This window comes from Ambystoma mexicanum, chromosome 6p, assembly GCF_040938575.1.
Source record: "Ambystoma mexicanum isolate Mex_15411 chromosome 6p, UKY_AmexF1_1, whole genome shotgun sequence".
Taxonomy (NCBI): domain Eukaryota; kingdom Metazoa; phylum Chordata; class Amphibia; order Caudata; family Ambystomatidae; genus Ambystoma; species Ambystoma mexicanum.
Window position 1 is genome coordinate 1,495,969,684 of NC_090935.1, and position 27,211 is coordinate 1,495,996,894.

At 48.6% G+C, this 27,211-nt stretch overlaps 1 protein-coding gene across 1 annotated transcript in view; it reads right to left on the reverse strand.

The window, feature by feature from the left end:
* Window positions 1-27,211, reverse strand: part of CCNI (cyclin I) — a 560,313-nt gene that overhangs the window by 73,920 nt on the left and 459,182 nt on the right. Inside the window, exon 6 of the mRNA XM_069626334.1 lies at window positions 15,656-15,886. Within this exon, the coding sequence (XP_069482435.1) occupies window positions 15,656-15,886 (231 nt within the window). The remainder of the gene's footprint in view (window positions 1-15,655; window positions 15,887-27,211) is intronic.

Genomic DNA, 27,211 nt, shown 5'->3' on the forward strand with positions numbered 1-27,211 from the left:
GACTGCACTTAGCCTTAGCCTTGCGGAAACGGAAGCTGCAATCGCATAGGATATTCACCTGAGGGGCAGGCTGGGAGGGCGATGTGGAATATGTTGGAGGAACATCCAGTCGAAAGAAGGTTACCAGTTGGGAAGTAACATGTTCTTCGAATGGATTGTATCCTCCAACATATTCCACATCTTTGACAGACTCCTAAAGCAGTACCAGTAAACGGAGGAGGGAAAGAATTTAGAGTACTCAATTAGATTGCGGAATAAAGAACCACGTTCCCAAAGGCCATATCCTGACCATGGATTGTATCCAGGGAATTTTTTACAAAGGCGTTTATGGAAGCCCATGTAGCAGCATCACAAATATTCCTAATAGGAACACCCCGCTGGAGGGCAGTGGAAATAGCCACGCCCCTAGTGGAATGAGCTCTCAACCCTTCAGGAGGTTCCTTACCCGCCAATCGGTAACACTGTAATGTAAGGATAATCCACCTGGACAAGGTCTGTTTGGAAACAGCCTTGCCCAAACGGTGTCCGGCATATCCTACAAAGAGTTGATTGTCCACTCTGACCCTGGACATCCTAGAAATGTAAAAGCTCAGAGCTCTCCTAAGATCCAACCGATGTAGTCGCTCCTCTTCCTTGCCAGGATGAGGAGGAGGGTAGAAAGATGGAAGAACCACCTTTTGACTCAAATGGTATTAAGAAACTACCTTAGGTAGATAGGAGGGACGTACTCGCAGTACAACCCTGTCCTTGTGAAACACAGTAAAGGGTGGCTTAGATGAAAGTGCCTGCAAGTCACTCACTCTGCGAGCGGAAGTAACCGCAACCAAGAACACAGTCTTGAAGGACAGTAATCTCAAAGAACAAGAGCACAAAGGTTCAAACGGAGCACGTATGAGAAATTTAAAAACCAAATTCAAATCCCAAACCGGCAACTGGAAAGGGGACGGCGGGAATGCATTAGTCAGTCCTTTAAGAAACTGAGAAATCAAAGGAATCTTAAAATAAGAATATTCTTCAGCCGAGCGCTTAAATATAGACAGCGCTGCAGGTAACCTTTAATGGTACCCACTCGAAGACTCCTGTGGGCCAAAGAAAGTAAGAAAGACAAAAACATAGGAATGGAGCACTGAAAAGGATCAACATTGTGATCTCTGCACCAGTCGCAGAACTTACGCTAACGGCAATGGTACAGGGATTTTTTCGCAGGCCGCCTGGCCGAAAGCAACTCCTCCATCACGTCATCCGGGAGGTCCCAATCCTTATACCTCAACCTTTCAGATACCAAGCATGAAGGTTGCGAGCCTTGACCTCTGGATCGAGAGCAGATCCTCTCGTTAGGGAAGCCGGCATGGAGGACAGATGGACATTTCTAGAAGGTCTGGGTACCACGCTCTCCTGGCCCAATCCGGAGCAATGAGGATCATGTGGGAATGGAACCTTCGTAACCGCCGCAACACTTGAGGAATGACGGGGACTGGAGAAAATGCATACAGCAGTGGTAATGACCAATCCACCTCGAACGCGTCTCCTAAGGCTCCTCTTAGAGGAGATTCCCTTGAGCAGAATCTCTCGCACTTCCGGTTGACACTGGTGGCGAAGAGATTCACTTGCGGGGTTCCCCAAAGGGCGAGGATCTCCTGAACGACTTCCTGAGCCAACTCCCACTCATGGGAGACCGTGCTCGTCCTGCTCAGAGCGCCCTCCGCCGCATTTTCGTCTTCGGCCAGATGAACTGCCGAGATCGAAATTTCCTGCTGCATGGCCCAGAACCAGAGCTGCATTGCCTCTCTGCACAACGGAAGTGACCCTACACCCCCTTTTTATTGAGGTAATGCATGGCCACTGTGTTATCTGTCATGATCAGGACACTATTCCCCCGTACTGAGGGCAGAAAAGCCTTCAGGGCTAGACTGACGGCCCACGGTTTTAACAGATCGATGTTGCGTTTGCACTCCGACGGAGACCAACGACCGCTGGCGGTCAAGTCGTTGGCATGAACGCCCCATCCTGTGAGGGAAGCATCCATCACTACCGTCACCTCCAGCCACGGTTGCCAAAACTGTTCCCCCTTCATCAGGTTCCCTTCATTGGCCCACCACAGAAGATCCTGGGAGACCGAGAGTGGAATCTGAACTGGGTCCAACATCTTGCCAGAGAACTGTGACCACTGTATCTTGAGAGCCCACTGCAGGGATCTCATCCGCAGCCGGGCCTCTGGCAAAATGCAGGAGGCCATGAGGCCGAGCAACCTTAAGAATTCGAAAGCCGGGAGACACTGGGCATGTTGAAACTTCTCCACCATCTGAACAATGTGATGAGCCCTTACCTTGGGAGGCGAACACTTCCCGAAGGATGTGTCTAAAACAGCCCCAATGTAGTGGAGCTGTTGGGAAGGTGACAGATGCGACTTCTTGAAATTCAGGGAGAATCCCAGCCTGTGGAGGGTGCGGCAGGTGACACCGAGATGATCCAACGCCAGCTCGGGAGAGCGCACCTGGATCAGCCAGTCGTCCAGGTAGGGGTAGACGTAAATCCCCCCCCTCGCCTGAGGTACGCTGCCACCACCACCATTAGCTTGGTGAAGACCCTCGGGCGGAGGTAAATCCGAACGGCAGGACCCGAAACTGAAAGTGCGAGTCGCCAGCCGCAAACCTCAGGTACTTCATGTGCGCGGGATGAATCGGCACATGAAAGTAAGCATCCTTGAAGTCCAGAGACACCAACCAATCCTGAAGTCGAAGGGCCTGGAGGACTTGTGAAAGAGTGACCATCTTGAACTTGTCCTTCCTGAGAAGTTTGTTCAACCAACCTAAGTCCATGATGGGTCTCAACCCCCCGTCTTTCTTTGGGATCAAAAAACAAGGGTAATACCATCCCTTGTTCCTCTCTGCTACAGGCACCAGTTCTATAGCGCCTTTCTCCAGCAGGGTCAAGATTTCCTGCGCAAGGAGCAGATCCGGAAGCTTCAAAGAGAGTTTACCCGGTGGATTGTGGTGAGGCCGCTGAAGGAAGGGAAGGCAGTAGCTGTGGGCAATGGTATCCAGAACCCACGCAATCGAAGTAATGGCACGCCATACTTTGAGATGCTTGGACAGTCTGCCCCCAACCAGCGAACCATGGGACAAGGCCTCATGACTGTTTGGAAGCGGCTGCGGCAGTGCCTAAAGGCAAAGAGGCAGCTGCCTGAGCGGCTTTGGCACCACGATTTCCCCGACCACCACGGGTACTTTTTTGTTGGCCCCTTTGACTGGCGGCACCTCTCGTTCTACCAAAGGAGGAGTAGTAACGAAAGGAACCTCCCCTACACTGTTGTCCCCTAGGACGAAAAGGCAGAGGCTGACGCACTGCGGCGCATAAAGATTTTGCTGCAGCTTTCGAGGTCTGCAACCACTCAAGTCTTTCGTCCACCTTGCTGCCAAACAAATGTGCGTCATCAAAGGGCATGTTGAGAAGACGGGCCTGCACATCTGGAGCAACCCCCGACTTCCGCAACTATGCAAACCTGCGTAAAACGGTGCTCGCAGCCATGGATCGGCTAACACTGTCGGACGCATACAAACCCGACTGAAGGGATTCACACATGGCATCCTTGCCATCCTGCACAAGAGCAAGGAACCCATCCCTTTCTTTCCCCTCGGGAATATGCTCAGCCGCCAAAAGAAACAATTCCACAGAGTGTGTGAAATATTTGCCAAGGCACACATGGAGTTGGCCGATTTCAGGGCCATGCTCCCAGCAGAAAATACCATCTGGGCCCAACCGTCGAAGCGCTTGTCATCCCTATATCCGGAGGGATGATAGGGTACGCCGACTGCCTCGAAGTGGTCATAGCCGGCTGAACCACCAAACTCTTGGGAGTGGAGTGAGTAGATAAATAGCTGGGGTCGCTAACAGAAGGGCAGTATTTCTTGGTCAAAGACTTATTAACAGCCGGAAGAGATTCCGGGGACGGCCAAGCAGCTGCCACCCTTATCTGCAAGGTAAGATGAAATGACAACAGGGTCAGAGGATGGACCTTGATCTAAAATGTATGTTAGATCATCCTGCACAAAGTCTTCAGGAGGACTGGACAAGCCCAGATACTCCAAGACCCTCGCCATGAGTCTCTTGTACAAAGACTCTGCATGAGCCCCAGGCTCAGGCCTACCGAATTCCACCTCCGGAGAAGTGTCCAACCCACTGGCATCATGGAGGGTATGCCGCAACTCCTCCAACTGACTGTCTCCAGAAAAAAGTGGAGCATCATCAAGGTCACCAGGTTCCTCAAACTCAGACCTTTCCTCCTCTTCATAAATATCATCCAGAGGGAGTTGAAGCCCAGGCCTGGGGACAGAAGAGGGCCTGGAGGCCAAAACCGGCCTCACAGACTTCAACGTAGCCTTCCTTGGAGGATCCACGATATCCGGGTACTCCAATGGCAAATTTCGAGAAAGAATCCCTGAAGGCGCTGATAGTGCCGAAAGGCTTTGATGTCGAGAGCATCGACAACCTTGACGTCGTGATCGCCGAAGGCTTCGGCATCGACACAGGTGCCGACGGCACTGTGGGCTGATACGACAGCAAGGCGTTGATGTCCGAATCAGACGGACAAGGCACGGAACGAGTCGACGCTGGCCCCAAGCCCTCAATAGGTTGCTGCGGTCTCGCTGGAGACGAGGACCGAACCGGACCCGTGCCCTGCGATTGAAAAATCGCTAACATGGATTGCTTAAACGCCACCCATTCCTCTGGAGTCGAGGACTTCATAGGGCACGTAACCTTCCTCGAGGCACCATCCTCCGAGGAGGACGGGGAAGACGACCGGTGACAGTGCTTCCTAGAGTGCCGGGACGAGGAGGACAAATGGCGGGAACCACTCTGGGACCGAGAACCCCGGGACTCCTTCCGACGCGTAGAGTCATCCCTCGAGTCATCGGTGGAAACCTCCTTGGACTTGGACATCCGGGACTTAACAGGCTTAGAGCCCCTACCTACATGGAGCTTCCCCTTCCGCAAGGCCTTGGCAGCCAGCGACTGGCATTTCGAGCAGTCGTCGGTGTTGTGCGACTCGCCCAGGCACCACAAACAAATGCGGTGGGGGTCGGTGAGCGACATCTTCGACTTGCAGTCCCGGCAGGTCTTGAAGCCAGACCGCGGAGTGGGAGGGGTCGAAGAGAAAGACATTGTAATGATGAACACACAAGGCACGCCGAGTCTCACGAAGTTAACACGTTTGCGGAAAAAACAGAACTGAGGCTACAGGCGCCGTGCGTCCTATTTATAACATCCTGTGACGTCGCCCTCGACAGAGGCCTTCGAGGGACATTGACCCGATGCCATCGACGCAGGACGGCCTCTGCCGAAAAAGTGAAAAAGTTTCCAAAGTGCACAGCTGTGGACATTACATGTCAAAGATGTGGAATACGTTGGATGACACAATCCATTCGAAGAGCAGTTTCTGTGCCTCTGGATGCTCTAAAGCCAGACTGATGGTCATGGAAGCAGCTAGCAGATTCAGTGTGGAGGATAAGCTGGGAGATTACAAGCTTCTCCAGGAGTTTGCCTAGGAAAGGAGTGATAGAGATAGGTTGGTAGTGTGCCAGAATGGAGGGGTTGGCAGAGGGTTTCTTAAGCAGAGGGTGCACAAGGGAGTGCTTTAAACGAAGTTGGGAAAACTCCAATGGCAAAAAAGAGATTGCAGAGATCCGCCAAGGCTGGAGCGAGAGTTTGTACTTGATGGTTTTGGAGGGGCAGGGGTCCACCTGTTTGGATGAAGCCTTCATAGACCGTACTTGTCTGGTCACCTCATCTGGTACGACGGAAGAGGGAGAAGGGAGGAGAAGTGGTGGAGGGACCAAGGGAGGCTCCAGGGGTGTTGGTGTATGATGTGGTGTGGGAGAAAGAGGGGAAAGGATGTCTGGTTTTTTTTCAGTGAAGTATGAAGCCAGGGCCAAGAAAATGTCCTGGGGAAGTGTGACAGAAGAGGCGGCTGGTGAAGGATTTGCTAGTTCCTTACAGACTTTGAAAAGTTTGGCTGTGTAGTTTGATGCCGCGGAGATGCAGGCTTGAATAAGGACTCTTTTCTTGGAGTAGATGAAGAGTCTATATTGCCTTTGAAGGAGGCAGCAGGCCAATTTGTCAGAGGATCAGCCCGACTAATTCTATTTCCTCTCAGCTGCCCTACATGTGCGTTTAAGGGCAGCCAGATCGGAGTCATACCAAGAGTTGCACTTTTTGGAAGGCTTCGGTTGGACCCTCATGGCAGGGGCAAGAGTATCAAGAGTGTTGGAGATAGAGAGATTGAAATTAGAGAGGGCTGTGTCAAGGTGAGAATCAGCCTCAGGAGGCAGAGAGCAGGTGGAGGAAAAGGTCGCCATGTCACTCTTTTCATGGGTCTGGTGACTATGAAACCGAGTGGCCGCACCGGGTGTGCTAATCCAAGAGGCAAGAGCTTGTTCAAGTGTGAATAGAGAAGTCCATCCAAGAGAAAGAGGTAGTGAGAGGAATAGAGAGAGGGATGTCGGTAGAGATGAAAGCATCCAAAGTGTGGCCCGCTGTGTGCGTGGGGCCAGAGGGTAAGAGGGACAGAGAATCGCATAGGTTGCGGAAAGGTCCTGAGGAGTCCGGCGAGTCAAGGTGGATGTTGAGATCACCCAGAAGGAGGAGTTGGGACGAGGAGGAAAGTAGAGAGGATGCCAGGTCAGTCCATTCCGAGAGGAAGAGAGGATTGTCCTAGTGGCCGATAGAAAGTGGCCAGAAGGAGTAAAGATTTAGGAGAGAGTGAGAGCCTGCAGACTAGGCACTAGGTACAGCAACATGAGATCACAGAGGGGGGTGAAAAGAGTTTTGGGGAAGCCGACAAACCTCTCCCCCTGAAGCTACCCCAACAGAAAGAAAAGATGCATATGTTGCTGCAGACATGCTTGGACCGCTGGATGACACGCAGGTAATCCCGAACCTTGCATTTGCACAACGTAATGATCCCACACTAGCTGTGGGTTTCCACCAGGTCATTATGGAAGAAGGTAGAGAGAAGGGAGGCCCCTTCTGCTTTATAAAGAAAAATCTCCTCTACCGAGGACATACCAAAGTTGAGGGAGTCTTGAGAACTCAATTGGTGGTTCCTCAGAGACACCGCTACATTTTACTGGAGATGGCCCATTCCCATCTGACCTCCGGACAACTAGGCATGACGAAAACACAGAACCAGATAATACCAAGGTTCTACTGTACTGGTGTATATGCAGATGTAAAGAACTTCGTGGCCATATGCACCCTGTGTCGGAAGACAGCCAATGCCAATGTGCCACCTGCCCCATTACAGCCCTTTCCAATTATCGAGGTCCCTTTCTCGAGGATAGGAATTGGTATTATCGGCCCTTTCGGACCATCCCATTTAGGAAAAAAGTACATCTTGGTAAACGTGGATTATGCGACGCGTTACCCATGAAGAGAAATCCATCTCAACAAAAATTGAAGTATTTGATCCCTTTCTTATCCGGGGTGGGGATTCCCAAAGAAATTCGATTTTCTTTGTTTTTTTGAAAATCTGTTTATTTAATTATAGACAAATCATATCTCCCATAAAACAGCATTGCAGCAAGCTGTATTTATATTTCATAACAACCCCTGCACAACCATGTCTAGCAGAAACTCAAAGTCCAATAAGCTAACAATATAAAACCATGCCTGCCACCTAAAACCCCTCCAAACATAGTAGCAACCCCCCACCCAAGAACAAACATTCACTTATGCCCTGTCCTCCCCACCCTAACTCTTGGTCAACACTTCCCAATGTCCATCCGGGTTTGCTATGCCATCTCTAATAGTCCAAGCACCCTAAAACAAGGTGGACAAGTATAGTCCTTGCACAGTCTAGTCCTTGCATATGTCATTGTGTTTGGGGAATAAGTCACCCTCTCACATATAAGAAGTCCCCCACATCCTATTCATAGCATTTTTCACCACAGCCAACATCAACCTGAGAAGTGGAATGGAGCTACACCTTATTTGCAGCTCTGTCTTGTCCACCAGCAGACACCCCTTTGGTGTGCACGAAAGATTGATCCTGGTCACTTTCTGCACCATATTCCCACTCTCCTTCCAATATGGCTGAATCTTGGGACAGTAATTCTAACTGACCAAGGAGCTACGTTTATGTTGAAACTCATGGAGGAAGTTAAACAAATCCTCCACATCGCCACATTACGTTCCTGTATACCACCCACTGACGGATGGGCTAGTGAAGCGATTTAATCAAAGTACAATGAATATTCTTAAGAAGTTGGTTGAGGCCGATGGCCGAAACTGGGCCATAATGGTACTATGGGCCCTTTTAACTATCTGCAAATTCCCCCCCTAAGCTTCTTTAGGTTTCTCCCCTTTCGAACTTTTGTATGGCCAGGACCCAAGAGACATCACTATTATGCTTGGGGAAACCTGGGAAGAAGGTGAGGAGGCGATCCTCCCATTATCACAGATGGCCCAACCTTTAAAGGAACACATGGCCGTGGTCCAAGACCTCATGGAGAAATTTATAGAAAAGGCACAGGGAGCTCAAAAGGCATGGTCTAATCAAAAAGCAGTAAAAAGGTAATTTTCTATAGGTCAAAAAGTTCTCGAACATAAGATGATTTCAAAGTGGTATGGCCCTTACGAGATGCTAGAAAAAACTGGCCCATTTAACTATCGAGTGTCACACTCTGACAGAAAATCTAAGACTCAGATTTATCATATAAATCTGTTAAGAGTAGAAGGAGAATCCTGTTCAGAGTACTTCAGTGGTTATGGCCATTCTCCGGTCTGAGGGGGCCATGGAGTATAACCTACTGCCATCTGAATTACCTCCTGAGCTAAAATGAGATACACAGGATCTACTTGACTAGTTTCCTGATGAGTAACCCGGACGAGTTAAAAATGTCCAACATCATATCCGTACTCAGCCAAGAAAGGTAGTTAGTTAATTTATGACCTTACAGAATCCCCAAGTCCAGAAAGGAAATAATTTGCAAGGAGGTGGAGAAAACATTGGAGGAGGAAATCATAGCGCCATCTAAAAGCTCATGGTCATCACCAACAGTACTACTCTCAAAACCAGATCAATCGTGGAGGTTTTGCATACATTTTAGAAAATTAAACGCAATATCCCAATCTGGCAATTATCCGATGCCTCAGATTGACGATCTTATTACAAACTGGGATCCGCTGTCTTCATTTCTACGATTGATCTAAGTGCTATTAGCAGGTGCCACTAAACCCCTCAGACAAAGAAAAAACTGCCTTTTCCACTCCTAGTGGATTATTTCAATTCAAAGTCCTATCATTTGGACCCCATGGAGCCCCAGTGACTCATGGATATGATATTGTGACCCTTTTCCCACTTATGCAGTATCTTTATGATTTTGTGATCCATTGTCAGACCTGGGAGGAGCATATACATCGCCTTTATGAAATTGTAAGAGCCCTAAGACAGGCGAGGTTGACAGCCAACAAAAAGAAATGCCACTTGGCCCAGTTGGCAGCCAGATACTTTTTGTTTTTGTAGGGAACAGCCTGTTGTGACCTCAAGTTGAAAAAGTGAAGGCTGTTAGTGAAACTCCGCCCCCTAAAACCAAGAGGGACTTAAGAACATTATTGGGCCTTATTGGCTTTTATCAGCGGTTTATTCTGAATTACTCCAGTATAACATCTTGCCTGACCGATAAGCTAAAGAATGCTGAAACCCAGAAGATACACTGGGAGAAACAAGACCAGGCCAGTTTCGGCACCCTCAAGCACATCCTCTGCAACTAACTGGTACTTAAAGGCAGTTCCATAATTTATTATTTTATAATCAATGTTCAGAACTGGAGAATGATGAGACAATCATGTTGCTAGTATAGATGAAGGTAACCTCAACCCCCTATCATTGGCTCTTTATTGGGATACAAAAAACTCCTTGGTCCAACCTATGTAGAGGCCGAACAAACACCTAATAGTCGTAGTATTAGATAGGATAGGATTGACCCCCCCTGCCACCCTAAGCTTTTTATGGATAGGTCATGAAGGAGTTCCCCCGTTCCATTGGAGTGTCTAAAAAGAAATCTAATCCTTATTGTGTCATGAAGGCTTTGGAAAAAAATCTCTTAACTTCTGGATTACAGTTTAACGTGGTCAACGGTTGGTAAAACAAGGAGTTTAAGGAGGTAAGGAAACAACTGTGGGAAGCGCTTAGGACATTCCCTAGAAATAGCCAAATGGTAATCAGAAAAAAGGCAGGAATAGAAAAGGATTTGCCAATAAAGGAAGCAGGATATAGCACAAAAAGCCTGGGCGGACTTGGTGGAGGTGGTGGAGACGGAACACCAGAGTGTTTTGTTTGATGGTGGCCAAGAGCACCAATCCCAATGCTGCCCTTGCTATTAAAAAGAATGTGTAAGCAGACCCTTGGGTGGAACATTTTGCTGACATATTCGCCAAAGAAGATGATATAGCACGGGGAAATGGAGCGGCAAGGATTGCTGTCAGCCAGAACAGGATGCTATAGGATTCTCTCTTTAAATGTTCCTATACGGACATTATAAAGGCAATTAAAAACAGAAACCCAACTAGTCCCCAGGGCCAGACCTTCTTACTATCACGTCTACTTCAATCCAATACTGATCTGTGGGTCCTGTAACACACCTGGGCAATCTGTCCTTTCTACCTAAGGGGAGGCTGTCCAGTCATTTGGTCGAAAATAAAAGATCGAATGACCATTTGGTCGAATACCAATTGGTCGAAAAAAAAAAAAAAGGTCGAATGTTTTTATTTATTTATTTATATTTTTTTCGTTTCGGTTGGTAAAAAAAAAATAATAAAAGAAAAAGAGGGGTTGGGGGGAACCACCCATAAAAAAAAGAAAAGAAAAAAAAATCAACCATTTTTTCGACCATTTGGCATTCGACCAAATGGCATTCGATCATTTGGTTTTCGACCAAATGACTGGTAACCAAGGGGAGCCACCCCCTTAGAAGCTAGGGGTCTGGGCAAGTTGGACCTCTCTGGGAGTGACCCCCTAGTGGGGACAATGACACCCATTCCGATAACAAATTCAACAGTCCAAAAACAAATGTTCTGCATGTATGGGTGTTGGAAAGACTTTGGTATCTCCAGTTAGGACTATAACCAACAAAGACCCTTTTTTCACTCTACGGGCTTCATGTAATACTGCACATCATCTGAAAGCAATAATCAAAGAAGACCACTAGCTCCACATGGCAGGTGCCTTTTCCACCGAGACAAGCACCAACAAGGAAGCGAATGCTCCCAAAGTGAGTACGCAATTCGTGTACTTTATGCCAAAGCGGAGAAAGACGACAAAGATACAAGGAACTGCTAAAGTCAGACGGGTATACATCCTACGTGAAAGAGAGTGAAAGGAGTATGAACTCTCTGCAACAAGGCTAGCAAAGCCAATTACGTAACAGGAATCTGAAATACCCTAGGGGGCAGACCTGTATGTTTTTTCATTGAGAACCAATAACCCAAAGGACTTTGGGGAGAACCAGTGCCAAAAGGTGCGATATAAAGAAGTGTGTCTAAAGTGATCGTGGAGGGATTTGAACACCTGTATAAAATAAATCTGAGAAAAGTGATATAAGAAGAATTCTTCTTTTCCAAGGGGGAAGAGAAAACAATACAGAGGATATTTGTATGTTTAACCAACAAACTCTATAAGACGACTATGGGCCTCATTACAGGTTTGCTGGTCTGGAATTAAGTCATCTAAGAGTTGGGCCAGGCAGAAGCCCATAGTGAGGCTATTGAGCAAGAATCCCCTTTACCTTCTAGTTAGATTTTCTAAAGTGGCAGGTTGATCAAAGCCAGCCAGCCCAAGTTAATTAACTAGGATTTGGATTCAGGACTGTTTATTTTGGACTTCCATGAGAACCTTTAGTTGTGTTTCAGAGGGTAGGGAACTTCTCTCATAGCTATAGAGTCAGATGGGAATTTTTCTTTTATTTGAAATAAACAACCTTGAAGCATGACCCACTGTAGTCCGAGTACTTCTGCTGGTTCACCACAGCCCCTATACTATGCAATCTGTTTAATGCAATCTCGCAGACCTCTGTAACTCTGCAATCTTTCCACTGCTCAATTATTGCTCTGATTTATAAGAAGGGGGACAAATCATTGCCCGGTTTGTTTTGCCTACACGCATTATTAGGTGCTTCTTCCAAGATCATGGATACCAATATTCACGAACACCCTTTGAATTGGGTGCATTTTCAACAACATTGTATCAGGGGTCCTCCAGAGCAGTTAAGCTGTTTATTACAGCTGGGCAAGCACAGATCAAACAGCACAGAGGAACAGAACAGATTGATGAGAGCTGACAAACTAGCACACAGTAAACAGTTTTTATACCACTAATACAATGTTTGTTCAGTTAGTAACAGTTGCACTTCAAACTTCACGTCTTCTCGGCTCCCAAGAAGCTAACTGGTTACACTATGTCATACCTCTTTAGCTAGCCATACACTAGTTGGACATGAATGGAGCAAACATACGTACCCCCTTTCAGCCCATCTCCTCCCTGTGTGGCCCCACATTGCTTTCTGCTCCACCCCGCAAACAGTTTGCAATTACTAATAACATAATTGTGCTGACGTCTGGGTCTTTATTCATCTGCCTTTGCACAAGAAAGGAAGGAACACGAGACACCCTGAAATAGTGGGAAGGGAGACATTCACAGGGCACCTGCAAGATAGTAACTTTGCAAACACTGTTGTGGACACTCTGTGGGCTTGTTACTTTTCAGGGACACCACATGCTGCGATACAATGATATAATGAGGAGATGTTTTCTGCAAGGTTATCTGTAACAAACTGAGATTGAATCTTATACTTTCTTTTCCTTTAATGTGTTTTATTGTGTGTAATTGAGAGATATTGTAAAGGTATTTATTACCACATACAATTAAAATTAAAAATAATTTTAAAAAACTGCGTGCAACTCTGGTCAGGATGTTTCCACAACTGCCAAGGTATCATTTTGTCGCTGTTTCGACTGCCATCTCAAATCTTTGGAAGCCATTGACTTGTCTGTCTCGAACACCAACTCGACACAATAGAAGCCCGCACATCGAACATAAATGATGGTCAATCGCTGATGGGTCTGCATGATTCAAATGTCTAGAGATTGATTCGACCATAGATAAATGGCCTAGAATCCCGGCACAATGCTGCGGAGCACACAAAACAAGAAACAAAAAGGTATTCTGAAGAGGCCCTGTCCCCCTAGTGATGTTTAAACCAGACTTATTTTAGGAACATTTCCTTAAACACTGACATTTCTGCTAAAGGGGGTCATTCCGAGTTTGGAGGCAGCCATGGTGCCATTAGCACCATGGCTGCCTCCAAAACCGGGTCCGGTCTGGCTGAATGGGGACTTACCGGGTCATTCCGACCTTGGAGGACCCGGTAAGTCCCCATTCAGTAAACCATTCCCCATTCCCATTTGAGCCCCCATAGGGCTCAATGGGGAAGGCGCTAATTACGGGCCCGCCGATAGCGGGCCCGTACTTAGTGCCCTGGTCCCTTAGCGGGACCCGCCAAGGACGTGTGGTCTGACTACACGTCATTAGCGGTTCCCGCTAAGGGACCTCGGAATTGGGCAGTAAGGGTTTACCGGCACCGGCATCCTTACCGGTGCCCGTTAACCCTTACCGCCCAACTGGGAATGACCCACATAGTCTTCTTGCCCGAGCACACCTGCTTATCAACCCAGAGTGCCCTTTTACATAAAAGTTCTTCATTCTCTGTATCTTTTGCAGAGTATTGCCCCAAAATGCTGAAAAGAAAATGCTGAATGCGTGTTGACCGAGCATTCGGCCAGGACAAATAAATAAATAAATAAAAATCGAATCCCTTATTGCTGAACATGGGGAGCAGGGGTATCCATCGCTCCCTTTATTCAGCATGATGGGCTTCAGGGGTGTACCCTGCTTCCATTACACTTGAAGTGGGAGACAAAGTAAAACAAAAAAAATAGAAGAAAGGACCCTGTGGCACCAGCTCTGACCCACATTGGTGGGAGGGAACTGACGCCGCAGGGAAAGAGGGAGTCAGTGGCACACGCTGAAGTGTGCTGCCGAAAAGGTAAGTGGGGAGGGGGGAGAGGCTGAGGGGTTTGGTGGATGCGGAATGCTGGGGAAAGTGATCTATGTGATCACTGCGTGGCGCAATTTTGGAATTCGTTTTCTGTGTTTTTAATTAATTTGATTGCATTTATTATTTTATTAAAGTTTCTATTTTTCTAGAAACTTGATTGGGAATTGTTGGATCTATTGTACTAAAGCTGTTTGGATTGCTACTGTTATTAGCTCACACCCCTCCTGACAATATATCCTGCCCTCGACCCACGTTACTCAAAGAGGCGAAAAAAGTATACCCGTCAGGCTGTGCTTGTTTCATCTTTATGATTGGGATCAGTGCTAGTTTAGTAGTAGTATGGCACGGAGTAGGAGGTTTAGACAAAACTGATCCATGTACTTCTGCAGAGAAGTAGCGATTTCGTCACAGGAGCTGATCCAAGGGGCTGTGCCCCACCCCCTGCTATTTGATGTGGTGTTAAGGGGCAATATGGGGAGGATCCGCAGGAGGAGAAGTACAGAGGAACTTGGAGGATGTCTAGATAGGAGGAGTGTAGAAAGAGTGGAGGGGTATGTTGCCTTGGAGACATAGGGATATTATTAACAAGGAACAAAGACAACACCCATCTATCAATTGTCTGGAGTAGGAACAAACACTTGGCAGCATATCGGGAAGGGACGGCCAGCTCATGGGACACAACCTCGGTCTAGCACCAGGCCCCAAGGCACGAGTGAGCAGCGAATCGGCAAGGAGGCAAGAAAGACAGGGTTGGGTGACAGCACAACCAGGCACTTAGATGACCTATGCTGGCCAAACTCACTTCTCAGAGAAGCTTTGTCTGTTGCTACAACCATCCCTGGAACGCCAACGTGTACCATTACAACTATTGAGTGGAGCGGCCCGGCCCGTGGACACCCCATGAAAGGCCCACAAGCATCTCGGAAATCGCACGATGGAACAACCATAGCAACTATGACAGACATCAGTGAGTGGCCCAGAGAAACTATTTGGAGAATCTTTCAAAGTCAGAAGACTTCTTGGTTTTGTGCTTCTCATTCCAGCCAGCCCTAAGCTACTTTTCTGTTTTGACTATACCCTATGCATAGTGTCCTCTGTAGATTCCACTGGGCTTCTTGACATGCTACAAAATTCAAAATGGTGAAGACCTGTTTTCATACCAAAGATTCCAGAATAGAGTTTTTTTCTTATTTGATATGTGCATTTTTTTAATGAAAGTCTATTTAAAACAAGAAATCTTTGTTTAGAAAAGGCTCAGTGATCCAGCCTGACAGTTGGGAATTCAATGGGAGCAGGATGACTTCCAGGTGAACATATTGTACGATCCACTATTTCACCCATGTTGCCATTAACGTTGAATTTCTAAAAAAACAACTTTAAACACAACTTTGAACTTAGATACTAAAGTGCAATAACATGCATGGTAATCACTTTATTATTAGACACACTATCACCTTGCTGCATCACATGCGACTGAAGCTACCATCTATTCAGAAAGGGGTGCATGCACTCCACAAATTCATCTATCGCATAGGCAAGTTTACCTTAACTTTTTGGAGCAGCTCAATGGTAAGAGCAAGCCAATCAGGACGGAGTTTCTCCACTTGCAAGCTGATGATAGCCAATGCCAGCATGGAGCCCTTAAATTGCAGAAGATGATAGCAGGCCATACACTGTAGTAGTTGACCTGTGAGAACTGCCACATATTGGGATGAGTTCATCTTGGGCAAGTTAGCTAACAGCTGCGGATTGACACTCAAGGCAATGGCATGGAACTGTAAAGAAAAGAAAAAATATGTTGTTAGGAACACTTGCCCCGATTGTAGTTTAACAGGCACTGCAGATAATGCGGCAGGAAACTGTATAAATCACCAAAAATGCAAAGTCCTTGAATCCCAATTCTGAATGTCAAAACTGTAATGGCTATCCCTCGTCAAAGAACTTGTAGGCGTGCAAGGCAAGAAACATGCCCCAGGCATCCCCTATAATGGGAAACTGAGACAATGTTTCAGCAAACCCTGTGAATTATGCCATGAACTGGGGAGAACATAGCAGCTTCATTACATAACGACATTTACAAATTTAAAATATGCATACCTCATTTTAGCCGATAGCACTGTTTTGGCAGCTGTTAAATTTCAGTTCATGATCAAGTTTGTGTTATCTTTTAATAAAGTAGTAAGTCCTTGCACAGAGGCAAAGGTTGAAAGGTTTGGTATCGGTGGTCAAGAAAAATGTAATGGTCTGTAATTAATAATTTGTAAAACAGAAGTAAAAATGTCTGCGAGTCTGGTCTGGATTAATAAATGCCCATGTGCTCAGAATCAGACTATACTACACAGCATTTCAGTCAGCTAAATGCATGCAGTTAATTAGGAATGGGTTATGTAGCTAGGGAGTCTAGGATTCACACCAGTCTGTTTGATTAGTAGTCAGCTCCTGATAACCAGAGGGTGGGAGTATGAGTAGGCAGCGGCAGGACAGCAGAGCTGTGTGAATGTATATGTATGAAACTGTCTCGGTGTGCAACTACCTGAGCTTTCAGCCGCACCAGATGCCCACCATATCAGTGGGTACTGAGAGCCAGGTGGAACAGGGGTCAACCCAAGAACCTTTGTTTCTTGTTCTATTCCTTCTGCATCTGCAGAGCCTTTCACAAGTGAATGCCTTTTCCTCCTCAGCGCCACTTAACAGAGTTCTTCCATTCCCCCATATCCACATTTTCCTCGCTCAGCACCGCAGAGAAGTGGACGTTACCTTTATATGGGTATGTGTGAGGATAGAGGCGTTAAAGAAACTGAGCTCTGATGCAGTTAAGAGCGTGGTGTGATAAACCTGAAGGTGTCTCACCCGCTGGTCCCCGGAGATCTGTCATCCAGGTGGCCAGAACACGCCCATCGCTATTGGATTCAGTTCCTGGGTTGGACTTGTGGGGGAGGATCACCTGGATGAGGGGTCTTCGGGGAGTGGAAGTAGGACACCAAAGGTTGAGACGCTGTACCCCTTCCTTCTAACACCTTTTCCCCATCCTAGTCTGTAGGATAATTAGAAGCTCTACCGCGCCCCCACCCCCTTTTCGACAAAAACACTTTCTTACACCGTGACAGACAACAGACTAACACCAGATCCGTTTACCTGACATGTCCCAACAGAAGTATCAGGCAGAGTCAGGCAATAACCACACACATTTGACAGCCCTTTACCTTCTCCTCACAGGGATAAAAGGCAGAGCACAGGGGCACACTAAGAGCAAGGCCAACCGCACGAGGAAGCAGCTATTCCAAGACGGCAATTTAAATGGAGAAGGAAGGTGGTGAAATCGGAGGGAAGCATCCTTGCCCTTTTCAACCCAGACCTGCAAAGCTTCTGAAAAAGGAAACATAAGACCGGAATTTAAAGCGGACACGTGGAGTAACAAATGTCAACGGTGGACAGTGGACTCCCGCATTGACAGCACAGGCGAGGAGGCACGCTGGCTACCGTGGTACCGTCCTGGACTCCAGAAGCAAGACAAGCCAACGGGTTCAGCACAGCCGGTGAGTCAGAAAAAGCTGATAGCAAACCGAACTGTGTTGAGCCCAAGGTTAAAATTGGCAACATTACATAAACGCAAGGGACTTGTGAACAAAGAACTTGTGTGTGTTCAAACTTTTGGGAAAGCCCAGAGAAGGGCCAGCTGCAGAGTGGTCAGGCGCCGCAGGAGTGCTCATTCAAAGGACTCAGACTGACCCTTTTTTTGTGTTGAAACCTCAAGTACCATAAGGCCCCAGTAAAGGGCAGTGAGATGTGTCAAAGTGGTCCTACAAGGGTCATGTCAAATCCCCTGTACAATCATAAGTTTCTGACCCATTGCCAAGAGAAAGCTAAAGAAATGGAAACCATGCTTTCTGATGAGATGAGGCAAATCATGAACTGTGTTAGAAATTCATGAACTGTGTTAAAGAAGGCTATGTGTAACCGACGGAGGGATGTCAGGGACAGGCCAAGAGAGATAAATCCTGCATCGTGATAAAGCAAAGTAAACTGTGAAATTGGTAAACGTGAACCCGGTTGAGGGATGCCTGTGAATCGGGGTGAAGCATGATACACTCGAGAACATTGTATTGATATTCAGAGTAAAAGGCCGTAGTGAATTTGACAGAGGGAGGCCCACGTATCGTTGAATGGAATTGTGAACCTCGTGCTGGAGGGGCCCAGGAGTGTGCTGTGCTCAGAAGTCCTGCTTTGTCCCAAACTTAAAACGTGAGGAAGGGAGACCCCAGCCATACCATCCTGACTTATCATTTTGTGAACACTTTTCTGTTGAACATTAACCACATTATTTTTAATTTATCAGTAAGGATTGGCAATAGATTTTTTTTTGTATTGGCTCTTTTTATTTGAAAAGACGCCCCTAGGACTGCCTTATTATTATTTGATGGTAGGAGCTTGCACCCATCTTAGATTTAGGTTTAGATTAGGCGTTTTTCTCACCCATTATACAGTTTAATAAACACCCTTGAATTGTGATCACTTGTGTCTGTCTTTACTGTTGCCACCATGAATCCCTTACAGAAGCGGCCATCTCAGAGTTTGACAGGTTTAGCCAAAACAATGGAAACATTACAGTCCAAAAGGTGCCCATACACTCCAGCACATTACATGTACACCAAATATAATAGTACTATGTGAAGGAATGGCATGCTTAACGTGCGAGAATTGATTACAATCAATTCCTGCTGGAAAGTACCTTCATCGAATTTGAAACAGAGCTTACAAAGAGTAAAATGTGCCCTAATCAATGATGTGCTTATTCGGATTAGTACAGAGGCATTGGATAGGGAGAATGCCTTCAAATTGAGGGGATTAAAATATTCAAATAAAAATAAGAGGAAAATAAAAAAACAGCAAAAAAATAAACTGATGAAAGTGATAGACATGGGGACGGTGCCAGCTCTGCTGTATCATCAGTTGATAAAAGATGAGCAGGAAGAGGATACAGCAGAGGATAGAAGGAACAAGTTACTTACCTGTAACTATTGTTCTCCAGCATGGGTCTGGCATGGATTCACATGCTTATGAATCTTCCCAGTTGTTAGGCCGGGAATCCTCGGTAAAAGAAAAATAGTTTCACTTACACTCACAAACTGTATTTCTCTCTAAACTAATCACAGTACTCTGGTTCAAACTGGCCCCAGACAATGAGTCTTCTGCCTAAGCCCCTCCTCTGGCAGCCATTTTCAGATTTGGTAAGCACGTAAAGTGGCAGTATGACCACGAAGAGCCGCAGAGTGTACGGAGGGAGGGTTCGCCTGTCAATCCATGCCAGACCCATGCTGGAAAACAATAGTTACAGGTAAGTAACTTGTTCCTTCTCCAGCATGATGGATTCAAATGCTCATGAATAAAGAATACATAGCAGTACAACATTACACAACCACAGGAGGTGGCAAGGCTCAACAGAAGCAATACTCTTACCTCTGAAACAGACTGATCTCAAGCGGACAGGTTGCGTAGCACTGCTTGGCCGACTCTGGACTCCTCTGTGGAATCCCTGTCAACACAGTAGAACTTCGTGAAGGTGTGCATGGACCTCCACGTAGCAGCCCTGCAGATGTCCAGCAGGGGCACACCAGATGGGAACGTCATCTTCCCATTGATCGCTCTGGTGGAGTGGGCTCCCGGACGGCCGGGCAGCGGTCGGTTCGCCAACCGATGACATTGCGTGATGCAGCCGGAGAGTCACCTCGAGATGGAAACCTTGGACAAGGCCTTCCCATGGTTCCCAGGACCAAAGTTCACGAACAGTTGAGACGTCTTCCAAAAACTCTTCGTGCGTGCCACGTAGAACTTCAGGGCACGAGCAACGTCCAGCGAGTGCAAGGCCCTTTCAGCCAGGGACAAAGTCTTCAACAGGTAACACCAAAGGCTAATTGGAGTGGAGTTCCGACAGAACATTCAGAAAGAAAGAAGTGCATCCGCAGCACCACCCTCGACTCATGGAAAGTCAGATATGGCCGATTGCAGGATAGGGCCTGGATCTCACCCACACTCCTGGCAGAGGTGATGCCCACAAGGAAAGCTGTTTTCCACGAGAGGTCTCCATGCCTCGTCGGCACCACGATGAGTTCCCACGCCGGGGCAGGAGCCTTCACCGGCGGGAAAGATCGAAACAGTCCTTTGAGGAACTCCTTGACGAGTCGATAAGACCAAAGTGAAGCTTTTCCTGGAGACCTGGTGTAGCGGGAGATAGCCGCCAGATGCACCTTGATAAGAGGCGTGCGCCAGTCTGGCCTGGGCTAAGGATAAAACGTAAGGAAGAATCTGTGGGACTGTGACCCTCAGAGGGATGATCTGTGACCGGCACCACGTAGCAAAACGCTTCCATTTGCGACTATAGCACTTCAGCGTCAACAATGCTCTGGCCTTGGCAAGGACCCTCCCTGCAGTCCGCCGGCAACTCGTATCCTTCAAACACTAGGGCTGCAGGAGCCAAGCCCTCAGGTTCAGATATACTGAGTCGTGGTGCAGGATTGCGCCTCCTTCTCTGGCGAGAAGATCCAGGACTACTGGCAGCTTGATTGGAGGCGCCGCTGACAGGCCGAGAAGGTCTGGGTACCAAATCTGCCTCAGGCACGCCAGGGCGTTGAGAATCATCCTGCATCGGCACTGTTTGAGTGTGTTGATAACTCGTAGCAGGAGAGGTAATGGCGGGAACGGGCCTTCCCATGGGAAGGAGAACACGTCCCCCATGCTCTTCGGTTGGTGGAACCTGCTGGCAAACTTCAGGCATTTGGAGTTCACTGCCATCGCAAACAGATCGATCTTGGGCATGTCCCGATTGATGAAGATGCGGTTCACTTGGTTCGGCCAAAGTTCCCACTTGTGGCAGGAGCGCAACTCACTGCTGAGGGAGTCTGACCCCAGCCAAGTGAAAGGAGACGAGGAACATTCCTTGTACGACGGCCCAATGGCACAAGTCCTGAGCCTCTTTGGAGAGCGCTGGAGGTCGAGGGCCCCCTGCTTCTTGATTTGGAACATCGTGGTCGTGTTGTCCGTGAAGATCCTCACCACCTTGCCCTTCAGAAACGGAAGAAATGACTTGAGGGCCCAGAACACTGCCAATAGCTCCAGGATATTGATGTGTAGATCCTTCCCCTCTGGCAGCCACAGGCCTCTGGCGTGCAGACGTCTGGTGTGGGCTCCTCAGCCCTCCAGGGATGCATCTGTGGTGACTTTCCTGGTATGCAGGCTTTTGAAACCCAGTTCCCTGGGCGATGTTCGAGCGGGCGCCCCACCACCTTATTGCCCGACAGAACTCTGCGTCAATCGGGATCTTGTCCGAGAAGCTTGCAGCAAGCGTCTGGGAACTCATGAAGAGGTCTCATCCGCAACCTGCAGAGCTGGATAAGGTAGCTGCAAGATGACATGCCGAGCAGCGACTTGATAGACCGCACCGTGGCAGTCTTCAGTGTCAGTTGTTGCACTTTCCCCAGCATGGCCGCTACCCTTTGCTGCGAGGGCGATGCAAAGCAGGAGACTGTGTTGAGTCTAGCTCCTAGGAACAGTGTATTCCACGATGGTGTCAAGCAGGACTTTGGATAATTGATGGAGAATCCCAGATCCATCAGCAGCTGAACGGTCGTCTCCATGTGTCCGACAGCCAACTGTCACAAACTGGCCCAGATGAGCCAGTCGAGGTACGGGCAGACGATATTCCCCGTAGGCGCAGATGGGCTTCCACATGGGTCCAGGCACTTCGTGAACACCCTGGGGGCCGACTTCAAGCCGAAGAGGAGGTCCTTGAATTGGTAGTGCCGTCCCTGCACTATGAAGCATAGGAACTCTTGGTGCTTCTTGTGAATGGGGGTGTGGGAGTAGGGGTCCTCAAGAAGTCTCCTTCCTCCAGTAGGACGAGCACATGCTGCAGTGTGACCATCCTGAATTGTTGAGACGTCACAGGTCTAGAATGGGTCGCGAGACCCCGGCTTTCTTTTTGACCAAAATGTATCTGGAGTAGACTCCGCAGCCCTGCAGTCATCGTGGAACAAGCTCTATCGCCCCTTTTCGTTGCATGGCCCATACCTCCGCCAAGAGTTGAGGGATGTGCTGCTCCTTCCAGGCCGTCTGAGGGATCCGTGGACACCTGTGCTGAAACTCTAAGGTATGTCCGTGGGCGGGAGCGTCCAGCCCCATCTGTCGGTGGAGATCTTCTTCCACTCGCTGACCAATCCAATCAGCAGGCCTCCCACCGGGGTGCATGGGTGGGAGCAGAGACATCCTGGCCGGTTCAATCCTGCTTCGGTGCCAGCGTCCCACCCTGAGGGTGACGGCGGTGGCGCTGACCTCCTCCATTGTAGGCCTTGGAATGGCCTCTGTAGTCCTCCTGGGTCGTGGACCTGGAGGGCTGGAGGTACGACGAGAAGCCTTTCGTCAATCTGTCCGACTTCCCTCTTGAGGAGCGAAAGGAAGAGCAGTGATGCTGGAGAGTGTCTAGGGCACAGGCCGTCTCTGTATCCGTCTTGATGGCCTGCAGGGACACGTTGACAGCCTTACCAAAAAGGTTATCCCCGTTGAACGGCATGTCTAGTACCCTTGCCTGGATCTCTGGAAATTCGTGCCTTCAGCCAGCCTTGACGACGGAGGCAGACACTGTTACCAATCTGCCGGAACCCTGTGTCAGCGATGTTCAGAGCCACTGTGATGGCATGGTCCGAAGCCACCTCTCCCTCCTGGAAGAGGCCATCGCCTCCATCCTCTTGTTGTCACAGAGTAACTTTAGAATCTGGCCCAGCTTGTACCACAGCTCCCTGTTGTACCGGGCCAGGATTGTCAGTGTGTTGGGCGCCTTGATGGTTGACTATGAGGTATAAATAATCTTGCTTCCTATAGTCTCCAACTTCTTCCGCTCGCTGTCCGGAGGGACCGAGGACAACAAGGAAGGGTTCGACAACCTTTTCCTGGCGGTCGTCAAAACCACTGAGTCCGGCAATGGTTGCGACCGTAATCACCTGTGTGCTGACTCCGGCACCTGGTACTTTTTCTCCAGCCTATCCCGCTTGGCCGGGGCCGTGCAAGGGTTCTTCAAGAGGGACAGGCCCTCCTCCCACACATTGTCCAGAACGGGTACCGCCATGATGGTCTTCCGCCTCTGGTAAAGGAAACCTTCCTTCTTGGTCTCTTCAGGCGTAAGCTGGAAAAGCTCAGAATCCTTTGGCGACCATGGAATAAAAAGACCCCACCTCATCCAGTCGTCTTCCGTCATCGCTGTGTCCAGGTCCAGCGTGATCGGAACGCTAGGCCTGTGTCATCGTCGGCGTTGCCGCCGTCATCCTCCAAATCCTTCTGGACCATGTGCAGGGGCTCCAGGAGTTCTTCACCCCACCCCCCCCTTTTTGCACCCTCAGGGGTCAGAGCCAGACTCAGAGACAGCATCCTTTTTTGCCAGTCAGAATGGAGGCTTCCTGCCTCAGATGCAGGGACACCTTGGGCGCAGTAGGGGTTACCTTCACAGGGTCAGCCCCCTTTGCCTTTAAGAGAGCAGTCGTCACCAGCTCAATCGTTGAAGACTTCTCCTGAGCTGCCTGGGCCTTCTTGGGCAGTTCGGCCACCTTCTCATCCCTCCCATGGCTTCCCTGGCTTCTCCCGCAGCTTTGGGTGATTCTCTTTGTGGAGGAGCTTGACTGCTGGCTGCAGATACTGATCGTGCCCTGTCCATCGCGGGACCTGCTTGCGCAGCGACCCCGATGGAACCAGACATGCGGTGCTTGGCCTCATATACGGATGGGGCGCCCGCAAAAGGACTTAGAAGCCCGCTGCTCGCACCGGCCGGTCCTGGGTGAGACATGACCCTACTCGGGGCACAGGGCAGAGGCCTTGGCATATAGCCATGCCGCCAGTCTACTGTGTCGATCCTTCATCGGTTTCTTGGAGAAGCCGAGGCAGATCTCGCACTCTCCCACTTTGTGATCCGGGTGAAGACAGTAGCAGCATTGGAGATGCTGGTCTTCTACAAACACATTCTGTGGTCCGCATCTGGTGCAGGGCCTGAAAAGGGATCTTCATTCCTCCTCCTCCTCTGTCATACCGGAGGTGCGGAGTAGGCCAGATGGCCTTCCGGAAACTTCAAAGAAACTTCAAAGAAACTTCAACGATCCTTCACGCTTCAGGGGCACTGAAATTCAGAGACAAACAGATCCCCGCTGTCGGCAGATGTAGAGAAGAGCACACAGGCTCTTTTTTGACAAAAATAGAAACTTTTTCCATCAAAAAACAAAAACTGTAGATGTAGCTCATGTAGCAAAACTCGAGGACTCAACACTGAAAGGTGCAGTAAAAATCTGAAGATGGCTGCCAGAGGAGGGGCTTAGGGAGAAGACTGTCATTGGCTGTGGGCAGTATGACCCAGAGGGCAGTGATTGGTTTAGAGGGAAATATAGTTTGTAAGTGAAAGTGAAACTATTTGTATTTAAAAGAGGATTCCCGGCCTGAAAACAGGGAATATTCCTGAGCACGTGAATCCATGCCAGACCCCATGCTGGAGAACAGATTACTTTACCAATGTTCAATCTAATGTTCAACAAAGTGATCAGTCTAGTGTTCCAGGTAGTCCACAGTCTGCTACTAAACAGTCTAGTCAGGTCATTCAAACCCCACACAAGTTCAACAAGCACTGGTTGTCCAACAACTATAGGTTCCACTGTATCTGCCAACGAATTTCCAGTATTCCAGTAATGAGACATCTGGGGAGTTGGCCATCCCCGGGATTTCCTGCAGCGTTGCTACTTTTCTCTTTTCAATGCCAGTTACCAGGGAGCTACACAGGACACAAGGGAGACCCCACTATTTCAGCCTCCGCCTGAGGCAAAGGCCGGGATGCTCCGAGGATACTGACAAATTGGTCACTGTACATGTATGAGCATTGGGAGATCTCAACACATTAGGAGAAGGAATTTCCAAACATAAGAACAGAACCACAGAGGTTTGATGAGTAACTGGATACAGTAACAAAATGCTTTAATCCTTCAGTGGATGACAAAAATAAACTAAGCAGGTCTTTATGCCTGCAAAGGTTAAGGCAGCGGCTAATGCAGCAGGTTGGTTGGGCGGTGACTGACCAGGAAAAGGCACAGACTTGATATAAGCAAGGGAGGACCTGTTTAATGCCAGTCCCGAAGTGTGCCTGTATGATGTAATGATGTCATGTAGTACTTAATCAGAAGACACTGGATGTAGGTTTGACACTGGAGTCAGCAGGTACAAAAAGTAAAAGTGCTTAATGTATGTTTCATGGCATAAGTTAGAAGAGGGAGGGCATAGTCAACAACTCCTCTCAGTAGTATCTCCCATCCTGAATGAATAACCGTCATCCATGGAACCCTAAGGGAACCCAGGGTTCCAGTACTAGTCAACATTCGATGGGTTGCATTGCATATGGCTATGCAAGCCCAACACTACAAATAACCAATGCTTTGTAGGCACATACAGATGAGTAATGGCTTAACTGCTTATTCAATCCCATAGTACTACTAAACCATCAGAGATACCAATGAATCTGTTGGTTGTCTCCATGACCATCGGTCTGGCTTCAGAGCGGCCAGAAGCACGGAAACTGCTCTCCTGAACATCTGTGAAGACCTGCTCTCCAACCTCCCTTCTGTCCTCATCCTACTTGATCTCTCCTCGCCCTTCGACACTGTTAACCATGCCATCCTGCTCCATCGGCTCTGTGATAACCTGCGTATCACAGATCAGGCTTTGGCCTGGCTGACCTCTTTCCTCTCTGACTGACCCTCCTAGGTCCGACTTGGGTCCTTCCTCTCCTCCATCTCTCTCTCCACTTGCGGTGTTCCCCAGGGGTCTAACCTTTCTCCCTGGTTGTTCAACCAATACTTGGCTCCTCTCGCCCACTGCATTGCTGCACTCTGTTCCAACTTCCAGTGCTATGTGGATGACACCCAGCTTTTCTTCAGGCTCCCCTCTGCCGCATCCTCTCCCTCTCTCATCCTGGACTGTGTCTGCAATCCAAGAATGGTGCGCCGGCAATGATCTCTGCCTGAATGCCAGCAAGACGGAGATCCTCCTTATCGGCACACCTACACTACTCTTTGCCCGCACTCTCTGGGGGTCTCCCGTGGCCCTCTTCCTGCCCCCACATGTGTGGCTAAGAACCTCAAAGTTATCTTTGATTCCACTCTCTCCTTCTCTCCTCACATCATTGACGTCTCTAAGAAGTCAAACTACCAACATCACCGCCTCAGAGGTATTCTTCCCTTCCTTTCCTTCCCCAGAAGCTCACTGTGTCTGGAGCTCTGGTCCTCTCTAGGCCCGACTACTGTAACAGCCTCTTTAAATCTGCCTGCCTCTACTCTCGGTCCTCTCCACTCATCCAGAACAGGACTGCAGGACTTGTCCTTGACCTCAAGCCCAGGGATCGTATCTCTCCAGTACTGAACACTCTCAATTGGCTGCCTGTGGCTGCAAGGATCAAATTCAAGACCCTTTGCATTGTCCACAAGGTGTTCTGGGGCCTGGGACCAAAATATCTCCAGCTATCTCTTCTGAAGTATCTCCCTACTCAAGCTCTTCACTCTTCCACCTCTAACTCCTTGAGGGTAAATTGTTTTTTCAGGCAAAGAGCTGGAGGCAGATCCCTATCTTCAGCTGGCACCTCCCTCTCTAACAGCCTCCCTGCCTCTATTAAACTTGAGCAGAAGCATCTCTAGTTCTGGAAGCTGCTCAAGACTTTCCTCTTTGCTTCTGCATGCTGGACCCAGGTCCCTGCCCCCCAGTTGTACACCCGCACTGCCACCTGGCAAACCTGCACTTGGGGCTGTATCTGTAACCCTACGGTCCCCCTCACCTGCACTTCCCAATCACCTGCTCCCAATCACCTACACTTAACCCTTGCACTGCCACCCGCTGGCCGCACATCCCTTTTCTTGTTTTGTTTTTTGTGCTATTGTTGATCCTATGTCCTGCACTTCTCCCCCTCCCCTTCCCCTGGCACTTCTCCCCCTTTCCTCTCCCTGCACTTGCGCAATCTCAATATCATTGGGCCTTATAAGATCGTTGTCTTGTTCCCCCTTGTTCCCTTCCCATGCCTCGTCGCGCTTTGAAAC